Raw genomic sequence first — 18,855 nt, forward strand, 5'->3', positions numbered from 1 at the left:
GAAATATCACCACATGTAACGTTTCGGACCCTGGCCCTTCACAAGTGAGTACTAGACACACCTCCACATATATACAACCCCTGAGGTCACCTGACAGGCCATGTGATACAAAGCAAGGAACAATATTCAATATAAGCTATGCAAGAAATTCAAAGTAAAGGTCCACAAGACCACTCCTCCCTCACTGACCAATCAAAATCCATGAGGGGCGGGGCTTCTAATATCGGCTTTGTCAACAACAATAGAAACTAGAAACTAATCTGACTCGTCTTTTGGAGGGAACAGTTTCCAGGTGGAGAAGTGCTGCTGATGTCAGGACATGATTCATTTACATTGTTTTCATGTTGAAAGTAAACACTGAGTTATGTAAACACACCTAACGGTTATTACAGAGGGAGGTGGAGGTTAACTTCTGTGACCTAGCAACAATAAGCGCTGGTGAGAAGCGCTCTGAAACTGAGGTTGTGAGCGCTGCCAGCACCGTTAGTGGACAGGCTGTAATTCATGATGTTGATTTTGGCATAGTTGGAGAAATACTTTCTTGTTTAATGTTTCTACACAACCATCAAAGAAAGACTTGTTAACCGTTCAAACATCCTTCTTCTGTTGTTATTATCTATCAGTTGACTCTAAATTATAAAGTCAACCTTTTGACTAATGACTGCATGTTCATATGTTTGTGTCACTGGTCCTGAAAGCTTGTGTTCAGATAGATATCTCAGTTTTTGTCTCTTGTGAGAGCGTTAGATAAATCAGCTGAAGCTCAGTGTGCAAACAGGTGAGTCTCAGTTCAAACAGGCTTCTTTTAGCCGCAGTGTTCGTGTGAATGTGTTTTTTTTTTTCCTCTCAAAAAATCCATTTGATGATAAAATATTTAATGCCAGCTTGAAAATCTGCCAGCACTGCAGGAGCTGTTTTGAAGGGATCCGTTTCTCGCCTGCTCTGAAGGTTCATTAATCAGGCATAAAAGGAAACTTTACAGATCATGCAGAACTTTAGTCACTCACCGCGGCGTCCTTTTCTCTTTCTTTTGCAGAGTTGCCTTGAGTTCAGCCTGAGAATCCAGGAGTTCATCGAGCTCATCAGACAGAACAAACGCATGGACGCAGTCAGGTACTGGACATCTCACTTTGCATTTATGATCAACTGTAATGCAGACTCACAGCAGAGAGAGAAAACTGCGACCCAGTGACTCATCATAAACTGAAACATGTGTCCCGCTCCCCACGCAGCATGATCATACGTAGATTATACATTATAATTGGACGATCTGACTTTAATACTGGCACCTGAGAAGAACCTGAACATCTGAGCCAACCAGAAAAACTGTCTCCTCCTCTTATGTTAGAGCCGTTTTCACATGAATTTGGCATCCTGGGTTGATATTGAAAATGGATTGGGTGTCACCAAAATTTATTAAATCAACTCTTTTGTTGCAACAGACTGCTTATAACCTCTAATACAACCAACCAAAATGAAATGTTTTTATGGATTGACAGCACTTATATTTACATATTAAAGGACGTGACATGTATTTCACTTTAAATCTAAACAAACATCTTTTTGTGTCTTTGTTAATGTCAGACACGCGAGGAAGCACTTCAGCCAAGCAGAGGGCGGGCAGTTGGATGAGGTTCGGCAGGTGATGGGCATGCTGGCCTTCCCATCAGACACGCATATCTCCCCTTACAAGGTAAAATCACAAGTGTTCTCAAGTATTAAAGAGCCCATATTCTGCCCTTTTTGGGGTTCATATATTTAATCTATGTTCCTACTTTTGTACGTTCACAATAGATAAAGTTATAAAAAAAAGTGTCTGTTTTCATGAGCTGCTCCTTTTTGCTCCCTCTACGCTCTGAGTCCGTCAGCTACACTCTGTTGAGCCCACACTGTTAGACCCCACGTGGGCCAAGTCTGCTCTGATTGGTCTGCCGATCCGCTCTGTCGTTATTGGTCAGTTGCTCAGCACGCGTCTCGGAAATTTCAACATGAGCTGCTGGGCTTGCCACAACGAGCCAATGGGCTTAGATCAGTGATCTCACACTGACAATGACGTCACACTGACAATTTTTTATGGAGGGGGGGCTAGAACCGAGCGTTACATGCAGCTAACGCTACAGCTAACAGGAGGAGGTAGGAGAAGACACATTTCCGCAGACTTTGAATTTTTGCAAATAGATGTGACTAAACATGAACAGGACACTTAGAAAACACACTAAAGAGCAGATAAAACCAGAAGAAGAAGAATATGGGACCTTTTAATACACATTCAGAGTCATTTGAAACAAACAAACAAGTGAAGTTGTTGTAGAATAATCTGTGTTCATACCATTTAAGAAGTCATTATCTCAAACTTGACTTAACTAGAAAGAAAATAAAGACTTTTATATTAAAGCTGACCGGTCACCCAACATGCATGTAAACTGAATCATGTGACTGTGTGGACTTGATATAAACCATAAACACAATATATACCTGTCTACTGTTCAAAAGGATCATTCACTTTAAAGGTCTGTATCTTTATTTCTTCAAGCAGAGGAAGTGCTGAAGACTGGCCACCAGAGGGCGCCTGTTGTCTTTCTCAGAAATACCTAAATGACCTCTTAAGCTCCTCAGTGAGAGTGCTGAGTGCTGCGAAGGTGTAGAAAAATGTTTGAAACAAAGTGTTGGAAATAATATATCCCTCTGGTGCTCTTCAGTGTGGGGATCCAATTTAGACATTGTTGAAGAGGTCAAAGGCACTCGGAGGGAAAGTGGATGAACTGCCTTTATTTCATCAGGGCAGGTCAAGACCTTTGAGCTCGTTTAAATGTGTCCCTGGGTAGCTGCTTTCCCCTCAGGTGACATCATGATCAGTTTTCATTTCACAGGTGGAATCAAACACTCAATTTCCTTTTGTCTGACACTAGTGTTAAAACTAAAAGCCATATTTACATTTACAAAACAGCTTCACTCATGATGATGATTCAAGGATAAAGTGTAATTTAGGAAAAGTATTAAAGCACTCTTTGTAGTGAAAACTCACAGCTGTGTTCAGTTAGCAGAGAGCTGTTAATCAGTGTTTGCTGAAAACAAACCGACACAAAGCTTGTTGAACTGAAAGCTTGAAATCGTTTACTAACCTGTCGCTGGTGATTACTGGGCTACTGTCTGTTTGCTTTGCCGAGAGTAACTGAGACAAGTCGGCTGTTTGATGCAGTTTACATTTGTAAGAGCTGAAATGTGGGTTTATTTTTACCCCTGTGTTTTTCTTTGTGTTTCTTTAATTCCTCTACTCAGCGCTGTAGTCCCTTTTCCACCAAGCGGTCTAGTTTGGTCAGTAAACCCTGATGTTACTTGCGTTTTCACAGCCAACATGTACCCTTACTTGGTATGCAGAGTGTAAGCGGGGTGGCGATACATAATAGTGACATCATAACAGGGCGACACAGTGTAGCCCGCTTATAAATTGAACGAAGAAGAAGAATGTGAAACAAAGGGCAACAATGAAGGACGTCCAGCAGGGGTCTGTGACTCCGAGGTCGTCCATGGAGCGGTGCTACGTGCTGACATTAGTTGCAAAAAACAGCCTTGATTACTCTCTGGAAATCCACTGGATATTTAAGCATGGTGCGTTTTGTGTTCGTTTTTTATTACCGCTGTAGCACGGAAAGTGACCATTCTGTCAACCTGTCAACGCACTGCATCGTGTCTAGCTCCACACTTTAAAGTCGGATCAACACGCTTGTCACCCCAACAGAAGTGCTAAAGTGACTCCGGTGTATCCAGATGTATTTTAGATATAAAAATGCTGTTTGAACCTGATCTGATTTTAAAATGACTGGGTCGTTTGTTGTTTGTCTATAAATGTGCGTTATGTAACTCTCTCTTCTGTATCTTCATCTTTGTTCCCCATCAGGATCTTTTGGATCCAGCCCGCTGGAAGATGCTGATCCAGCAGTTTCGATATGACAACTACAGACTGCACCAGCTGGGAAACAACTCTGTGTTCACTATCACCCTGCAGGCCGGACTGTCTGCCATAAAGACACCGTATCCTTCCATACTTACTTCATACCAACTACAGTAACAGAAAACTTCTGGCCTTTGGAGTTCATCAGGCAGCTTTCCAAAGGATGACAAAGAGCCAGTTATTGTATAGTTCCTGAATCTGTATGTGGTCACTTCTGCTGCATCGTACATCTTGGCTCAACTTGTTCCTGGTATCAGGTTCTGCTCTTGCTCCACTGCAGATTGAATCCCCGATGTTTATTCCCTGTGATCGATGCACGACCATTCACTGTCTGCAAGATATGCACATAATTAACCTGCTGCATTATGTTTTCTCCACTCTTTAGTTCACATTGAGATTCTGTTCAACTACACGCAGCACTGATAGAAAGACAAATATTCTCATTATAGCGTCTGCTGCTTCTTCAGCCACTTCCACGTCCTCCTTTTTACGTCATGTCTCGCCCCGCTGACAGGGATAGTCTCCCTCTGTGAGGTGTATGTGTGAACAATCAGATTAGGAGGATTTCAGGGGGAATCCTCCTTAAATGATCTAGATATTTTCAGTAGTGCATAGCTGTTTTCACATCTGCACTCCGGAAAACACATTCACATACGCGTTAACACATACAGCTCCTCCTGCAAACATCCTGAGTTTTTCAGGAGATTTCTGCTAGTGTGAAAGCCCTACATGAGTGAAAACCGCTTTCACGTCAAGGACTTTTTCCTCACAACAACCAGCAGTAAGATGTCTTTTCATTTCACCTTTTAGTAACAGCTCTGCTTGTATGCAACTTGAAAACAATGAAGAAGAGTTTTACCATTCAGCGGAAAAGAGGCATCACAGCATTGACAACCTTTTCCTTCCTTCACTCGTACAGGCCAAAGTTAATCTACCCGATATGGACACGATGTGTTCCTTAACTTCTACACCCGTTTCAGTCAGTGCTACAAGGAGGACGGTACATCCAAGAACCCAGACTGCCCAGTCTGCAGTAAATCCCTCAACAAGCTGGCCCAGCCGCTACCTATGGCCCACTGTGCTAACTCCAGACTAGTGTGTAAGATCTCTGGGGAGGTCATGAACGAAAACAACCCTCCCATGATGCTTCCTAATGGATATGTCTATGGATACAATGTAAGTACATAATACGGCTGGACAGTGAGTGCTCTCATTACCTCATGAACGAGTGCTTCATTATTAGCAAATGACAAAAAACCCACTGTGAACAGAGCTCCACGTTGAAATCTGTCCACGAGTCTTTAGTTACAGCCACTTTGAGGACACTTTTCAGATCAGCCCCGCTCTCTCCTCAAACACCTTTCCACTCTCACAGCTCACGCTCGCTGTGATGGTGACTTGTCCTCCAGCTCGACAAACGCCTAACAGGGCGAGTAAATGATGTGATGTGAGAGTGCCTGTTCGTGTCCGCGGGTTTCTCCTCGTGCTTTAAGTATCCAACTAGTATTTCAGTGATATTTAATGTAATGCCACTATTTTTGCACTTTAATCGCCAAATTTTTATTTAATTTTGTATTTTTCCAAAGTACCTGCAGACATCATTTTTTCTGCTCACGGCTGACATGGTGCATGTTGCTCTTTGCATCATGACTTCTTTGTAACTGTGTTTTCAAAAGGTGCTGTAGTCAAGACCAAACTAACCGAGACAAGACCAAGACCATTAATATCTCTGAAAAATCATCATCTTGTGTGTCACTTACTTACACCGTAACACCGGGAAGGTTGCGGCCGTTGAAGTTATTTGTTATTTTAGAAAAAGGAAGATTTCCTTCTAATCACAGTGATGACGTGGAAAAATAGCCGATCAGTGGTGGTCTTGGCTGATCTTGGGTTAATTTCCAGAGTCCGCCCAGTCTGAGACTGAGACCTTCAAAGTGTTCTGGAAACCAAGACTTATTTTGAGCACTTCATCACTAGTTGCTATACAAAAAACATATTTTATTATTCTTACGTGATGGTACCTGAGTTGGCCTTAAGCTTTAATTAACACGTGTGTGGCTACTGAAACGTTGCTCGACTAAAGACGTTGACAACGAGTACTCGAGTAATGGTATCCATCTCTAGATCATAACACGTTTTATCACGGCCAAGAGGAAATAAAAAGTCAAATAAAACAGTTTTTCTTTGACTTAATTCTTCTCTGTTCCTCTCTTTCAGTCCCTTCTGTCCATCCGCCAAGATGACAAAGTGGTTTGTCCCAGAACCAAAGAAGTCTTCAGCTTCTCTCAGGCTGAGAAGGTCTACATCATGTGATCACTCAGATCCCCCCGTCTGATCATTAACATGATTGAAAACGGCCGTCATTCATCATCTGTGACCCGGCCGACTCAAAGAGAGAGCCACCCGTGGAGCTGTGATCCAGTGCCCCCCCCCCCCCCCCCGCCTCCCCATCACAGACACATCCAACGTATCACACAACCCCCTCCTCTCAATTCATGATGGACGACGGCTCATCACCCTCCCATGTGTGATCACACAGAAACTGGACGACTCTCCTTTTAGACTGTTTTAGATGTGGCTAGATAACGAGGAGTCGTTCCTTTCAAGCACACGGACGATCGACGTGATTATCTTTCTGTCTCTCGCTCCACAAGCGGGCCGAGACAGATGATAGGTAGAGATTTGATTTCACTACAACAAATAAAAAATTGTTGAGGTTACGTTGAGCTTTTCCTTCTACTAGTGGTATTTTCTTTTGTGGCAGGACGGCGTTGTGTCGCTTCATTAACCAGATTAACATGTGACCCTTTTTCAGACAAACATGGCTGACCTCCCAGTCTTTAAGTAGCATCTCATTCTGTGATGCATGCTGTTCACATCTCGTCTTCTGGCCATGTTGTTTTTGTGGGCTTATGTTCAGGGAATGCGATAAACGCGACTTTTTAACTCCCTTTTTGGCATTTCCCCGTCTTCGGCTGTGAAACCGGAGCCCGGTTTGGACCGCAGTGGGCTCCTTCTCAAGTGTAAATATTAGTTAGGAAGTGATCATCCTCGTGTGTAAGATTCAGGGTTTCTGGAAAAGTTGACGACGTTAAATCGCAAAGAAAGTGTGAAGCGAGTCTTTTCTTGTCACCTGATTTAGTCCACAGTCTCCTCTGGTTAACTTCTGAGGACGCTGTTAGTTTCAAACAAACTTTCACTCATTATGGGGTCAAAACTACCGTAATGACATGTAGGGCAATACTCACACTAAACCATATTTGATGTTTTTTATGATTAAACCAACTGTCTTCCTTTTGTGTTTGAGGTTTACTGATTTCAGTTCTCGTCAGCGTTTTCCTCCTTTAACTCTTCAGTGAGAATGGAACATTTCAGTGAACGTGTTCTGGTTTTTAGGATTGACGTCGCCCCGGGTCATTTCTGCTAATGTACAATGCCCGGATATTTTTGTTTCTCTCAGTCTCACATTCTGCTAAAGCTCCTCATGGCACTGAGACTCCAAAGGGTTTGCACTGCATTAAACCACTAAGACGGCTTTAACACAGAATACAACATGCATTAAGGGGCGGCACATTGATCCGGACTTTTCATGCAGACTTTTATAGAAATCTTTGGTCATGCAAAAAAATAAACACACAATTCGCCCTCTTTGGCTGAGAACCTGACGTGGACGACGTATGGACTGGGAACGTGGAGAGAAAACGACATGTCCAAGGTTGACTTCAGTGAAAGCTAACGCACAATAACTGCCCAATTGTAAAACATTTGATCCCCGACACGCACCGGTCAACATCTTCCATTTCTTCCATTTTCTTCTGTTCATTGACAAACCAAAAGTTGCCTCATTTGTGTCCATCAGTGAGTTGGAAGTGTAACTGTAAAGACACAGACTGTCCTGTGTGTTCTTGTTGGTAGACTAGATAAAGGGAATGTTTCATGAGAGGACAGAAAAAAATGTCTCATAAAGATTTCGGTGAACTTTGCTCTCAGCGTTTCTTTACTTTCAATGTGTGCTGAGCTCTGTGGTGTCTGCAGTCAACATTACCATCAACTGTGTGTGAGTGTGTGTGTGGGGGGGTTAACACGGTTAACGATGCACTGCGGTGTCTGTTCACATGGAAATACAACCAAGTGTTGGGTCTTTCACCTGAAACTACACCTCCATTGTTTGAAGAGGTCAGCATTCTTTTAAGAGCGTCCCAAACTCTTTTCGTTGGAGCCCCCCCCCGCTTGTTTCTAAGGAATCTGTGGACCCCCCAAGGGACCCAGTTTAAGAACAAAAAAAGAAATGTGGCAGACAAATCAACATATATCTGAATGTTTTCATTGATTAAAAAAAGGTTCTCACCTAAAGACCTTAGTATAAACTATCCAGTGTTCAATCATGATCTAAGTTTATCAGTGCAAATGGGATTCCCCTCCTGAGATCTCTACATGACATATATATATATATACCATACTGCACATTACTTATCTCAACATGTGGATTTTATTTATATGCATGGGGGGAAAAAAATATGACACAACAGGGGCGAAACAGATTTCTCCTTTAAGACTGAAGAAGAATCGGAACGACTGACTCTTAAATTCAAAATCTGTAATTAAAAAATATCCTTAATGATGTCATGAGTTTGCAAACATAGATTGTCTATACAACCTCAAGATTTTCCTCCTTTTCAAGGGCTTCAACTTGATGTTTTTACCTGTCTCTAAAACATCGAAACATGTTGAAAATCCTATTTTTTTGTTTTCTTAGGGCCCAGTGGTGTTACGTCATAAACTGTCCCCATCCCCCCCTCCCAAAGCCTGAAAGTCAAAATAATGTAATCACAGATATATGAACGGAAAAGCATTATTGTTTAGCTCTTGAATCAGTGAATGAAAGACGAGTTGTTTCAAAACCAACAGAAGTGGTGGTATATCAATGTTTTTATATTTGTTGCATTTCGACCCAAACTATTCAGTTTTAGTCCTAAACATATTCAAACATTTTACAGTCCACTATAATATCATTGTTCTCAACCTCTTCCACAATATAACCCCACCTTAAATGAACTGGGGATCTTATAAGACCTACAGGTAATCCTATTTCCCCTGATTGTTGGTTGGGACTGTGCTTTGTACCCATGCTGTCCCCATCCCCCGACCTCGACTTAGAGCCTTTTAATCACTCGACTTCAGAGCTCTAAATCGGCACAAATACCGAAAGAAAGTCAATAATTCTGCCATTCAAAAGTGATCTTTTCAGGTTTTTTGTATGGTGCAATCTGTATAAATATCAGATTAACTATTCTCACCATGCTTTTAATACCACGTGACGTAACACGAACACTAAGCAACAATATTTCGTTGTGATTTAGAAAATGCAATATATATTTGTTTCACATGTCGTATTTTCTCAAGTTTAAAACGTTCGTTTTCAACGTTTATAGCAGAAAATCGTGTCCTTTGTTAGTAAGAAAAAAAAAAGCCCCAAGCCGGTGTTATGTCGGGATGTGCTACCTTGTCGAAAAATGCCACCATAGCGCAAAACGGTAGCAGAAGCTATGCGTATCCCGTAACTTATAATGCTAACAGAACAAAATACCTTTATTTTTCCCTTCTAACTTTATATACATTGTTAGATTATGGGGAGCAAGTTTTTATGTACTTTATTATTAGAAATGTCAGTGGAAGTGTATCCATAATCTCCAGACAAATAGTGCAGAATCACTGTAATAAAAAAAAATCACTACTCGCTGCATCAGCACATCAAGGAGACGGGGCGCATGTTTTAAAACTCTACAACAAAAATCTTAATTTCACATTTCAGAGGAAGTATCTCTCGATGGGACGAAACGGAGCCTCGTGGTAGCACAGTTCGATGGGTAGCAATATTCGACACAACACCGGAAGAGGCGTAACTGCATGCTAAGCTGTGTGTGACGTCACCGCGCGGCCGCTATAAAGAAAACTGCGTTCTTCCAAGTCCGCCATCTTAAGCTTCGTGTGCACGCTGCTAGTCGCTACGAACGTCTTCAACAGTCTTTTACGACAATGAGTGATCAGCTTTGCAAACTTTTCGTCGGCGGGCTCAACGTGGACACCGACGACGATGGCCTGCGGAAGCACTTCGAGCAGTTCGGCACGCTGACCGACTGCGTGGTCGTGGTGAACAAGCAGCTGCAGCGGTCCCGTTGTTTCGGCTTCGTCACGTACTCCTCGCCGGAGGAGGCCGACGCCGCGATGGGCGCCAGGCCGCACACGGTCGACGGCAGCGACGTCGAGGTGAAGCGGGCCGTCGCCAGAGAAGACGCCAACAAACCGGAGGCCCTCGCCAAGGTGAAGAAGATCTTCGTCGGCGGCTTAAAGGACGACATCGAGGAGTACCACCTGAACGAGTACTTCTCCCAGTACGGAGAGATCGAGAAGGCCGAAGTGATCTCGGAGAAGGAGACCGGGAAGAAGAGGGGCTTCGGCTTTGTCTACTTCACCGATCACGACGCCGCCGACAAAGCCGTCGTGGTGAAGTTTCACACCGTGAACGGACACAAAGTGGAGGTGAAGAAAGCCCTCACCAAGCAGGAGATGCAGGCGGCCAACAGAAGCGGGATGCCCCCCAGAGGAGGCCGGGGCCGAGGCATGAGGGGGAATCAAAATGGCTACGGCGGCGGCAGGGACTACAGCGGGAACTACAACTACGGAAATGGCGGAGGCTATGGGAACGGTGGCGGCGGATGTGGCTACGGAGGTTATGGCGGACCGTACGGGGGTGGCTACGGAGACCAGAGCGGTGGTTACGGTGGTGGAAACGGCTACAACGAGTTCGGCAGCAGCTACGCCCAGCACAACTCTGGTTACGGCCCGATGAAGGGGCCGCCATTCGGGGGTCAGAGGAGCGCTGCTCCCTACAACAGAGGCGGTGCAGGCGGATACCCGAGGGGAGGCTACGGCGGCGGCGGCTACTAGATAAGACTGAGGAAGAAAAAAAACAACCTACACCAGCCCCCCCCTCATCTCCCCCCCTGCCATAGGTTACCTCCAACCAGGATTTGGACGCCAAACTCAAATTGAATAACGGGGCGTCTGCCGTGAACTCCAGATACGGTCACAGAGACCGCCCCTCTCAAAAGCCCGAACAGGTAGGAAGGTCACTTCCCAGAAAGCCTGATAAATAACGAGCAGCTGTTGTTCCCAAAATCAACTAGGACATGTTATGAAGAATAAACCTCTTCCTTTATTATGTAGTTGTCGTTTATAGAGTTGACTATTTTTTATTTGCGTTCATATTTGCTGACAAGTATCCCTAATATTTGTACTTTTTTAATTAGTTTTGTTTTTTTCTGGTATTATAAACTTTAGGTGTGTTTTCATTGTATGAGGATGAGAAAGCATGTTTTGTGGTTTTCATTACTTTAAAAAAAAAAATTGTAATTATTTTTTTACCTGGATCATTCAACAAAAAGGCGGGAACCGTGACACTGCAGGATCCAGTTTCCTTGTTTCCTTACCCCCTCAAACCTTGTTCTCAAACCTTACGCGTAGTTATAGTTTCAACCTTAAATATTGTTCATTTTTCATTACTTGTAGCAGGTATCCAATGTATATTGTATACTTTCATGTCTGGAGAACAAAACCTACTGTCAAACTACTTTTTGGTATGCTTATGTATGTTCATTTTAAATAAAACGTTATACCACTTAGCTTAGTTATTTTACTTATTTAACCAGGCTTCCTCAAGTTCGTCCACAGGTTTTTTAAAAGTGCCATCATCTTGACCTTTAGTTCATCCCACAGTTTATCCCTTACTCTCAGGTGGGTGATATGAATGGTTGTAGTCTACCCACAGCCAATGCATGTAGGCTTTGTAGGGTTTGACCATGTTTTATTCAACTTACCTTTGCTAATTAACCACATCTTTAATTCTTTACATATTGAATACGTATCTATGTGGACTGGAGGGCTCTGTTATTTACCTTTGATTATTCCTACATTTAGGTGTTCTTACTCGTATTCCTGTAGGCTATCCCAGCCAATATAGCCGTAGCAGTTTGTTTGTAGGCTACATCAAGACCCTGTTGATTACCTGGGGTCGATTGTCATAGGAGTCTGAAATATCTCTTTAGGATATCCACATCCAGCAACCTAGGTATGTAAATCAACCTGTCTTCACTCTGTGTTGGTCAACTATGTATGGTAAACCTCATGGCGATGGTGCACACGTGTGCCATTATTTTACCTTTAATCAACTTATCTGACGCCTTAATCATAGCTCAATGCGCCTTTATATAGCTAATATTAAAATAACCAAAAACGGGGGAGGGGTTACTGAATTTGACCTTTAATTTACTCTTAAAGTGGGTCGCCGGGGACCCACATTTTGCTCCACAATTAACTGAAACTATTACAACTGGAACAATTACATTGGTGTCTCTTCCTGTGACCCTTACTCTGTACAGCGTACTCACTCTCTTTCTCTCCCGTCTCCTCCAGGGTGCAATGGGTAACCTGGGCAACGAGGACATCACCCTGCAAATGATGGGGTGTGTTGTCTCCACACTGGCGGGGGTTTACCGGAGAGCGGTGGTGCCTTCTCCCCCTCAGGTGAAGTCAAGTTTTCACAAAACAAACGGTTCCCAAAGTGTGGTGCTTTTTAAATGGGTCTAAACATGGTTTTTCTGAAATGTTTGCAGGGTGAGTTTTGATGACACAGTGCCCAAGTGCAAGTCGGATAATTACTGATACTTCAGGGGAATTAAGCATGGAGGACAGTGGTTCAAATGTTTACCATGGGAGCCCTTAAAAGTGAAGCTTTTAATCCCTCATCACAGGTTTTCTCTTGGTGTTGATCTCTGCTGTGGAAAACTTAAAATCATGTTCAGCTTAACGTTATTCTTTCTTCTTTTTAATCATTGCTTTACTTCCTGAACCCTTTAGAGTACTGACCCAGAGGATGGGAGCAGTGTTTGCACTTTGGGCACTGTGGATTTTCAAAATAAAATAATGCTTTATTAAAATTTGGTGTTTTAAATAGTCTTTATTGTCTTTGTTTATGATGCATTGCATTCAGAGCCTAAGGCCGCAAGTTGGTTGCTTTCAGAATTAACACTCAAAGTGGGACCTAATAGTCTGTGGAAAGCTTTGTAGCCGACCTTAAGACAATTGATGTGCACATTAACTGAAGTTAGCTTAAGTTTAAACATTATGCGACCAAACTGTGGTTTCTTTTCCAAGGTTGAATTTTTCCTTGGACTGTGATGCAGGACAGGTTGCTCAACAGTCCTTAAACAAACCAATTGGTGTTAGGGGTGACTACTTTTTTTACTAGGGCTGTCAAGTAACAAGCACTTTTAATTTCAATAGTTAATCTCCTCATTAATCAGTGTTTTACATGCAGCTATGTTGCAATAAGGAAAAATGCTAGGCTTTTATTTTGAAGTTTATTACGGTGCTTGCAGCTTGCTTCTATCTTGACATCAAGGTAGGTCAAACGTTAAGACATTAAATTAAACATGGGGAAATAGAGCTCAGTACAGATGTAGATAAGAGTTTAATGGAGCGTTTATTACTTCTGTTTTGAGACATTCATAAAAATCTTAATGCATTATTGTCAGCTCTTGGTTAACTGTGATTAACAAGTTGCTCCATCAAAAAACGCACACACCTCAGTAGGTGCTGGATCCAAAAATGCAAATTGGACACGCAACTCATCAATAAATCCCTCAAATGAGAGCTTCTTGGTGTGCATTTCTTAAACTAGTTAATCCTGACAGTCCTTTTACATAATCATGGTAGTAATTAAACGCCTGTTGGTCATTTAATTACAAAATTTGTCAATTTTATATTAAAGTCAGCTGCATTCGTGCTGGACTGACCTGAAGCTCATCCAGAGGTTATCGCTCCATTTAAATTAAAAGGGGAGGTGCATGGTGCTCGAGCTGGTGATGGAAGTTTGACGTTTTTACCTGTCTCTTCTCTTACCTCCTTTAGGAAAATGGTGGTTGATCTCATAGGTGAAGGAAACGTCTCATAATGTTGGCTGTGTTTTTTTTATTTATCTATGAATTTTAATAAATTATTTTTATACACAAAGACTTATGTTACTTTTTTACCATTTTGGATTATGCTCTTGCATGTGTAACCTGAAGGGGTTAATATATTACATGAATGATTGTACAAGTTTAATTCAGCCATCTTGAAATACAGACACCTGAGTATATAACCGGGGGCGTTTGAAGCTTGGCTGGGCTGAGGTAATGTTACTGGTACAATAATGGTATTGTCCCACTAAGACTTAAGGATAATTGAAAATTCAGTATATGGATTGGACCTGAAGGACTAGCTAAGGGGGGTACCAGGGGGCTTTTACACCTCGGCCATCATTCTCCACCGGGGTCTCCCCATGGACGCTCAGTGTGAGTGGGAGAAGAAGAATAGTGTCCGATTGGTCAAAGGGTGTGAATGCAGCATGCCATCTGTTAGGTCAGATGTGAGTGTGAACACTTGGCCAGTCCATCCTTGTGTACGACCTTCTGTCGGGATCAAATTACAGCCTTCTGGTTTGCACGGTCCAAGGACACCACTTTAAACTTTGATCAGAGAAAGAGAAGGCGCCCAGTAAATCTCGAGTGTCCCACCAGAAATCTGATTTGAATAGTGACACGGCGTCCTGAAGGCTTCTGTTTTCACGTCCAGGTTATACATTTCAGACATGGCGGTTGGAGGCGGTTACTGTTGGTCCTGGTTCAAACAATGGCAGCCTGTTTCAACATGCAGCGACTTTATGTGGAGTCTTTAATACTGGTTGGGAAACACCTTGGAACAGGATCTTTTTTAATTTTTTTAGGCAGGTGGATTAAAGACAAGTTCCCAAAACTCTTGTTTATTTATTAATTGTTTATTTGACCCATTTCTGTAAAAAGAAGAGAATCCAAATAGTCGTTCCGATTCAGATAAATCCATATTAAGTGAATTCAAAATTAAATTCATGTGTAAAAGTACTTAAATGCTGGGGCGCTGGTTGGTGTGCACGCCCCATGTGTGGTGGCTGTGGTCCTCCAGGCGGGCGTCCTGCCTGGGTTCGAGTCCGGGCCTGTAGCTCCTTTCCTGATCTCTGGTTCTGTATGCTGTCATATCTCTACAATAAAGGCACAAAAAAAACTAAAGTAAGTTTGCACATCAGTCAATCAATCCTTTGTGTAGTGCCAATTCATACCAAATGTAATCTCAAAACACTTTACAAAGGAGCCGGTACAAGACCTTCCTTGATGTTAATCCTTCATGAGCACGACACAAAATGTAGCAAAAGTTACAGAGGCAAGAAAAAAAACGTACTTTTAAGAGGCAGAAACTTTGGGCGAAACCAGACTCACGATGAACTGTGATCTACTGAAACTGTGCTGGTCTTGAAAAATGGGATGGGGGGGGGACCCTTTATTTTAGGGTCACAAGCTAAAAAGTCTGAACACCTGATTTAACCATCTTTTATTTGTGTCTACAGAGATGTAAAAAATAACACATGCTGAGCTCCCTTGATTCTTGTTTTAACACTTCAATATGTTCAGTTTGCTTTCAGACTTGCAGAACAAAGAAACGCTCATTATTTGGGGACTGACACTAATTGTTATTTAAATCTTGGATTAGCCGGCCCAGCAGATTTGGGAACCCCTGATCTAACCTACAGTCTTAGTTGTTAACCATTGTGCTACGGATACAAAGAAGGACACATTTATTTAGTTATGTTTGTGATGCTTAATATGTTTTAAGTGTGTTTTTGAGTTGAAGGCCAGTGTGAGCACAACTTGTGAGTATTTATTTTTATTGTCTTTCCTGGACGAAAATCAGGAAAACATACACAAGTGGGACTCTAGAGTCTGTCTCCAAACACTGTGGTGCTGTTTTCCCTCCCAGGCGGATAATTCCTCTTCATTTTCCTTTATGGGTTTTCACAGGAATAATACACGATAAGCACTGCAGGGCAACAAGAGTGCTGTCAGATGCGGGGGCCCGCATCTCCTGCACAGTTTGAACTATTGCTGTCTGTGGTTTAAAGTTTGTCAGCCCTCGTGGGGCCCCTTACTGGCCTGGGCCCCCAAGCAGGTGCCTGCCTTGCCTGTTGACAAGCAGCGCCTCTGTGGGACATCACCTGTATGTCATGTCAGAGGTTAAAGGTTATGTGTTTCCTGTATCAATTCAAGTTTCAGTCTTAAGTCATATGTAAGTTGTTAGGAGGCATTTCTTTTAATGCTTCAGCTCTGTTAATCAGGAAAGTCTCCTTGAAAAGAAAAATGGTGTCAGTCAAATTAAAATCCTAGCTGATAAAATGTCGACTTCTGTTGTATTCAACGAAATCATGTATATTACACTGATGGAGGACTAATAGCTGATTTTGTTTATATAAGTATCGAATATACTGTGTAACTTTAACCTATTCTTTAAATATCGTGTTTTTATTTGAAGTGTAGTAACATAAATGTGCTTGGTGCAGTACTTCCGACAAAATGAACCCGGCAAAAAAAAATGTTAAAAAACCACGCTTCCCTTTCTCATCGCCAGTTGAACTCAAGATTCCCGACAGCACTTGAAGGCAGCACGGACTCGATTGGCCCGGGAGCCAATGAGGGGGTTGAATTATTCAAGACGACCAATCAGCGACTGATACGTCTCAGGGAAACGACAGCCCGCCCTGACGTCGTACATTGAAGAAGAAGGAGGGACAGTCTTTTTCGCGCAACCATCCTCGGAAGAAATTCAATCATGTCGGCGAAACTTTGCAAGCTGTTCGTCGGGGGGCTAAACGTGGAGACCACGGAAGATGGCCTCCGGGCGCATTTCGAGCAGTTCGGCGCCCTCAGCGACTGCGTGGTGGTCCAGAATCAGACCCTGGGACGGTCCCGCTGTTTCGGCTTCATCACCTACTCGGCGCCGGAGGAAGCCGACGCAGCAATGGCGGCTAAGCCACATGTCGTCGACGGGAAAACCGTGGAGTTGAAAATGGCCATCGCTCGGGAGGACGCGAACAACCCGGACATCGTGGCGAACGTGAAGAAGATCTTCGTCGGCGGGGTGAAGGACCACATCGAGGCGGAAAACCTCACCGAGTACTTCTGCCAGTTCGGCGCCGTGGAGAAGGCCGAGATCATCTCCGACAAGCAGACCGGCAGGAAGAGGGGCTTCGGCTTTGTCTTCTTCGAGGACAACGACTCCGCCACCAAAGCGGTGCTGACCAAATACCACACCATCAACGGGAACAAGGTGGAGGTGAAGAAGGCCCTCACCAAGCAGGAGATGTCTACCGGCGGCGGCGGCGGGAGAGGAATGGGCCGGGGTCGAGGGAGAGGGATGCAGAACTATGGCGGCGGAAGAGGAGGAGGAGGAGGAGGAGGCGGCGGGTACGGGAATAGTTACGGAGGTGGCTACGGGTACGGCGGGGGTTACAACTGTGGTGGTGGAGGAGGAGGAGGAGGAGGTGGTGGATACGGTGGCGGCTACGGAGGGGGATACGAAGAGTACGACAACCAGATGGGGGGTGGGTACAGCAACGGGGACTTTGGGGAAGGCTATGGACAGCAGCACTCTAATTATGGCGCAATGAAGGGGGGCAACTACTCGTACAGAACCCCGGCTCCCTACAACAACAGAGGCGGGGCCGGAGGAGGCTACAGCAGGGGGACTGGTGGTGGTGGTGGTGGATTTGGTGGCTATTAGTCCCCCTAACACCCCCCCTCTCTCTCTTTTACGTTCATGGGGAAACTTCTGATTTCAACGAACTTGAATTTAAACACACATTACACCCAGGTGGTGGGGGGGTGAGGGGGGTCTTTGTTGAGTTCAATTAAAGGGAGCAGAGCCCATCACCCACGCCGAATGAATGAGACTGTCCTGTCCCCCCCCCCCCTTGCATCCTGTCTCACCCCCCAATCTGGATCCCATCTGCCCTCCTATTCCACACATAATGGACTTTACTACTAAGATTTGTGATTTATTGAATTGTACTTTTTGTTATGTTGGGGAAATACTTTCTGTTTTGAACCATTTGTAAAGCTGGTCACTGCGTCTCTGTCTTGCAAACCAGCCACAATGTCTTGTTTATATATATATTATTTCTTTTGCATCATGAACTCAGGGTTTTAATTGAAGTTTGGGTGGCAGTTTCGGGCAGCATGGGACTCGGTTGCTTGAGTTTCTTGATCTTAAAAAAAACAAAACACACGTGACAAAGTATTTTTTTTTTGGAGACATGTCACATCCTGTTATTTGGGTTATTCTTTTTTCTTTTTTTTTGTTAACTGTAACAAACCATCTCTTCCCGTCCCATTACTGGCTTTGTTTAGATTAAAACCGTTTAATTGAAATCCATGTTTTCAGTTTACCCCTATGTTTTACTGTGCTTTTATTAAAGTTTTTAATGTTTGGAAAAATCCATCACTTGCAGTATTGCTTCAAGTATTGTGGGTCACCTTTTTTCTTTCTCTCTTTTTTCTTTCTTTAAGCAGATGGTGAGCTTCCTAAAGCAACCACCAGGGGGCAGTGTGTGCCTTCAAAATCCGGCTTTTATAGTCTGTCGGCCATTTTATACCGGTTTAAAATACATCTGGGTTGATGCACCTGATTATCATCATGAGAGCTGCATCAGTGTGTCCACTCTCAGGAAAATACCTCCAATTCTACATCCAGTCTGGCCTTTAAAATCCTTTAATTCACTGCACCACATTTAATACAAGGTCGAATATGCACATTTTAGTCTAAATCTAAACATTTAGTGCAGCATTTCAGTTCCAGTAGCATTTTTCATGCATGTAGTGAGGCTCCCCATCTCTTGCTTTTTTACAAATCACATCCAATCCTGTTTGGAGGTTGTCTAAAAAAACATACTATGAGCTAAATGAAGCTTCATCTTTATTTAAAGTTTGAGGAGGGGACCT

General features: G+C 43.3%; 3 protein-coding genes across 4 annotated transcripts in view; all 3 read left to right on the top strand.

Annotated features, from left to right (window-relative positions):
- Positions 1-7,935, top strand: part of maea (macrophage erythroblast attacher, E3 ubiquitin ligase) — a 14,563-nt gene extending 6,628 nt beyond the window's left edge. For both annotated transcript variants that reach the window (XM_020655741.3, XM_020655742.3), the window contains exons 5-9: positions 1,037-1,113; positions 1,585-1,693; positions 3,899-4,032; positions 4,933-5,128; positions 6,170-7,935. In XM_020655741.3, coding sequence (XP_020511397.1) covers positions 1,037-1,113; positions 1,585-1,693; positions 3,899-4,032; positions 4,933-5,128; positions 6,170-6,265 — 612 coding nt within the window. In that variant the 3' untranslated portion in view covers positions 6,266-7,935. The remainder of the gene's footprint in view (positions 1-1,036; positions 1,114-1,584; positions 1,694-3,898; positions 4,033-4,932; positions 5,129-6,169) is intronic.
- Positions 7,936-9,916: 1,981 nt separating this feature from the next.
- Positions 9,917-11,634, top strand: LOC136176986 (heterogeneous nuclear ribonucleoprotein A0-like). The gene has a single exon (XM_065958819.1). The coding sequence runs from the start codon at positions 9,989-9,991 to the stop codon at positions 10,898-10,900; it is 912 nt and encodes a 303-aa protein (XP_065814891.1). The 5' UTR covers positions 9,917-9,988; the 3' UTR covers positions 10,901-11,634.
- A 295-nt stretch (positions 11,635-11,929) lies between these two features.
- Positions 11,930-18,355, top strand: LOC110000455 (heterogeneous nuclear ribonucleoprotein A0-like). Its single transcript, XM_065958818.1, has 3 exons — positions 11,930-12,080; positions 12,425-12,535; positions 16,487-18,355. Exon 3 carries the CDS (start codon positions 16,688-16,690, stop codon positions 17,636-17,638), a length of 951 nt encoding a protein of 316 aa, XP_065814890.1. The 5' UTR covers positions 11,930-12,080; positions 12,425-12,535; positions 16,487-16,687; the 3' UTR covers positions 17,639-18,355.
- Positions 18,356-18,855: the final 500 nt, after the last annotated feature.

This window comes from Labrus bergylta, chromosome 9, assembly GCF_963930695.1.
Source record: "Labrus bergylta chromosome 9, fLabBer1.1, whole genome shotgun sequence".
Taxonomy (NCBI): Eukaryota; Metazoa; Chordata; class Actinopteri; order Labriformes; family Labridae; genus Labrus; species Labrus bergylta.